General features: G+C 37.4%; 1 protein-coding gene across 1 annotated transcript; it reads right to left on the reverse strand.

Moving 5' to 3' along the window:
• Positions 1-435: 435 nt before the first annotated feature.
• On the reverse strand, positions 436-3,399 carry LOC131608920 (receptor-like protein kinase FERONIA). The gene has a single exon (XM_058880514.1). It carries the CDS (start codon positions 3,298-3,300, stop codon positions 613-615), a length of 2,688 nt encoding a protein of 895 aa, XP_058736497.1. The 5' UTR covers positions 3,301-3,399; the 3' UTR covers positions 436-612.
• Between the last annotated feature and the right edge of the window lie 218 nt (positions 3,400-3,617).

The following is a 3,617-nucleotide window of genomic DNA, read 5'->3' on the forward strand; positions in this document are numbered from 1 at the left end:
ATTGGTTGGGATGGACCACCTTGATAGTTTCCTTGTTAAAATGCGTCGCGTACTCCCAGAGTGTCTCGTCCTTCCCTTGACGGACGTTGAAGAGGCTGGTGGTTGAAACTTTCAGGTGCTTGCTGGTAGAGAATTGGTGTATCAGTCTTCTACTAAATCTTGGTAACTCATCACTGAGTGCCTTGGTAACCCTATATACCAATATTTGTTTACAATCCAAAACACTTGCATTTAAATATATGATTTAGTCATATAATTCAGTCACATAAATGTTATGAATTGAAAATTAACTTCTCCATCCTAAAAAAACTAAATAGGACATCAATCTTAAATTTTAACTTGTTCAAACATATAATCAATGTTAACACATTTCAGGTCTTTTATCTGTATCTAATATTTCCTCAATTCCTAATCGATATAGGACTTAACTCATACTTGAATTTCAAAATCTTTAAATTGCGAGACATAGGTTTTACATCATTCTCATTCCTAATTCATCTCGTATATAACAACAAAAAAGAAACTAAGAAATTGAACACTACATATAAATATTTGGATATTTATAATTATCATCAATCTACCGAGCTTTTGGATTCCCGACTTCCATACGATCTAACGCGCTTTTGGATTCCCAACTTCAGAAAACACATCAGTAGAAAACAGAGGTTGATATTCACTAGTGACTGAAATGGTACTTACCTTGCTGGTATTAGACCCATAATCACCACTACTACTTGTGAAACGCATGTCACTCCCATCATCACTCGCAAACTTTGGATATTGTATCCTTTGCTCACTTTTTTCCTTTTCTTGAGTCCCACCAAACTTACTATCTTCCTCACTCATCTCCAACTGCAATGCAAACTCTAAAGCCCCAACAACGTCACTCATGGACATCCTTTGACTCCCATCATCACGCAAACAACTCAACACCATCTGACAATAACATTTCAAACACTCATCTGTTATAGAATCCTTTATGAATGGATCCACCATCTCTTCAATTATCACACCTTCCTTGTAACATCTTTGGAAGCGAACGACCAAACTCACGTTTTTCTTATCTACAGAACGAATTAAAGGAGGCCTCGCGCATAACACCTCTAGAAGCACTACACCGAAAGAGTACACGTCAGACTTAAGAGTCAATCTTTGACGTAAGTAGTACTCTGGATCCAAATACCCGATACTACCCTTCACCACCGTGCTGACATGAGTAATCGACATCCCCGTTGGTCCTACTTTTGATAGTCCGAAATCAGAAACCTTAGCCACCCATTTCTCATCAATCAATATGTTAGTACTCTTCACATCACGGTGTATGATATTGTGCTTTGCACCTGCGTGAAGATAATGCAACCCCCTCGCAGCACCCAATAGAATCTCGAGTCTTTGCTTCCAAGTAAGCGGTTCATTGTCCGAATCATAGAGATATTCACGAAGAGTACCGCGTTGCATGAAATCGTAAACAAGAATCATCTCTGCACCATCGTTACAATATCCAATCAGAGAAACCAAGTGAATATGACGAAGCTCAGATAGCAACTCGATCTCATTCATGAACTCGTTTTCACCTTGCTGAGAACCCGATTTCAAACGTTTTATAGCAACGGGTGTAGCTCCGTCGATGTAGCCTTTGTACACATTACCAAATCCTCCGACCCCGATGATAAAAACATCATCGAAGTTGTTTGTAGCAGCTCTTATCTCCCCTATTGTAAAATAGCGGCACAGATGGGAAGGTAAAGCCGAGGAGGAGCCTTCTTTCTTTGTCTTCAATGAACTTTCTTCCATTTCAAGAGGAGACTCAAATCTTCTTCGGCTCCTTCTTACAAAAACTACTATTCCCACAACAACAAGTGCTAGCAAGAGACATGAAACTACAGCCACAACAATCTTCAATATAGCTGACTTCTTCTTCGGCTTCTGTTGTGAACCAGGCAATCCTTTTTTCTGTGAAGATGTAACATTAGGATTCAATCCTGCAAGATTGTTGTTACTTGAATCACTTATTTTCAGTATCTCAACTCCATTCAATATGACATCACGGTATATTGTGTACATATCTTTTGGTACTCGTTGTAGCTTGATTGTAAGATTAACTCTTTCAATTTGAGAGCTTCCTTCATCAGAATACATAGTCACAGCATAATCCTTATAAACAGGAATTTTGTTACCACCGCTCCACCTTATCACATCAGCGTTTCCCTCAGCCAAAGTCTCGGCTATGAAAATCTGAAACACTCTATCGCCGATGTTCTTGATTTTCCAATCAAACTCACAAAAATGTAACCTCACCATATAAGTAAAAGCAGAATCAACTTCAAAATTCCATGTTACGTTATAATCATCGGTCGCATCCATTCCATAACTTCTTGCAGTTAAGTAAACGTTTTCTGGTGCAGTATAATTTGGAATGGTACCTTCTTTATAGTTGAGAACATGTTTGAAATCACTTGATACACTCTGTGGATATTGTTTCTCCAAGTAAAGAGGATAATCATTATCCCAATTTCTAAACATGCCTGTATCAGCACTTGATGGAACTTGACTACCACCAACGTTGACTCTATAAACCGTTTCCAAAGCTTTGTCTTTAAGGATTTGGTTTTCTTGATTGTCAAACCCGACAAATTTTGAACGGTAGTTTGTGTCACTGAGATTAGTGTAATAGAGATAAGAAGGCATGGACACAACTTCGATCCCGTTAACGAAAGCATAGTAAACATTTGATTGGTTTGTGTTGTTGGGAATGAAAGTTATGTCTAGCTTTTCATTAGGATTGATTTGGATGCAATATTCTTTGGTGATTGTTTCCTCATCATCAAGAAGCCAAAGTGAAGGGTTGAAGTTTTCAAGGAGAGTAAGGTTGTTGTTTATTTTGACAGAAAAGTTTGCATTGGAGGTGGAGGGTTCAAAGTTTTGATAAGAAGTTGGATAAAAATGAAGGCGAATAAAAACAGGAGAACTATTGATGCTAGAAAATGAGTATGTGAAATTTGAGAGAGAGACACGTGCTGATGTGTATGGAATTTCGGTATTTGAAAGGATAGTAGGTTTTGTTGTAAGAGATAGGTTTGTGGATTTTGGTTCAGAGAAGGAAAAGATATTGGAGTTATGAATACTATCACCAACCCAAAATCGTTTGTCTGAGGCAGTGGTGTTTTCTGAGTTGCCACAATTGATTGCATAGTTGTAATCAGGGTTGTATGAGTTAGCAACTAGAGGTGAAAATAGCAAAAAGAGAGATAGTAGGGTGATGATTTTAGTGTGAAATATGGTGTTTATGGAGTTTGCCATGGTTGTGTGGGGAGAGTGTGAACAAGAGAAGATAGCTTTGTTGTTGATGAGGTTTGGTTTGGGATTTGTGGAAATTGCATTTATCTTTTTTTTTATATGAATTATTATGAGGTATGATGGGAAATTTCTATGAAACTAACAACAATAGAGACTAGAGACTAGAGACTTTGAATTGGTCAAAAGGTCTTTTTGTGATGTATTTGTGTTCACATATTTGTTGGTAGGATAATAGTCTCTTTCTTTTCTCTAATTCAAAAGCCGTCCTTGCAAAATTTTATAATTTTTGTTTTATAAGTGACATTTTTTCATCTTCAAAT

Source organism: Vicia villosa, linkage group LG6, assembly GCF_029867415.1.
Source record: "Vicia villosa cultivar HV-30 ecotype Madison, WI linkage group LG6, Vvil1.0, whole genome shotgun sequence".
NCBI lineage: Eukaryota > Viridiplantae > Streptophyta > Magnoliopsida > Fabales > Fabaceae > Vicia > Vicia villosa.

Excerpts from the sequence above, each read along its gene's own strand:
- LOC131608920 (XM_058880514.1), bottom strand. The coding sequence starts at position 3,300 with ATGGCAAACTCCATAAACACCATATTTCACACTAAAATCATCACCCTA.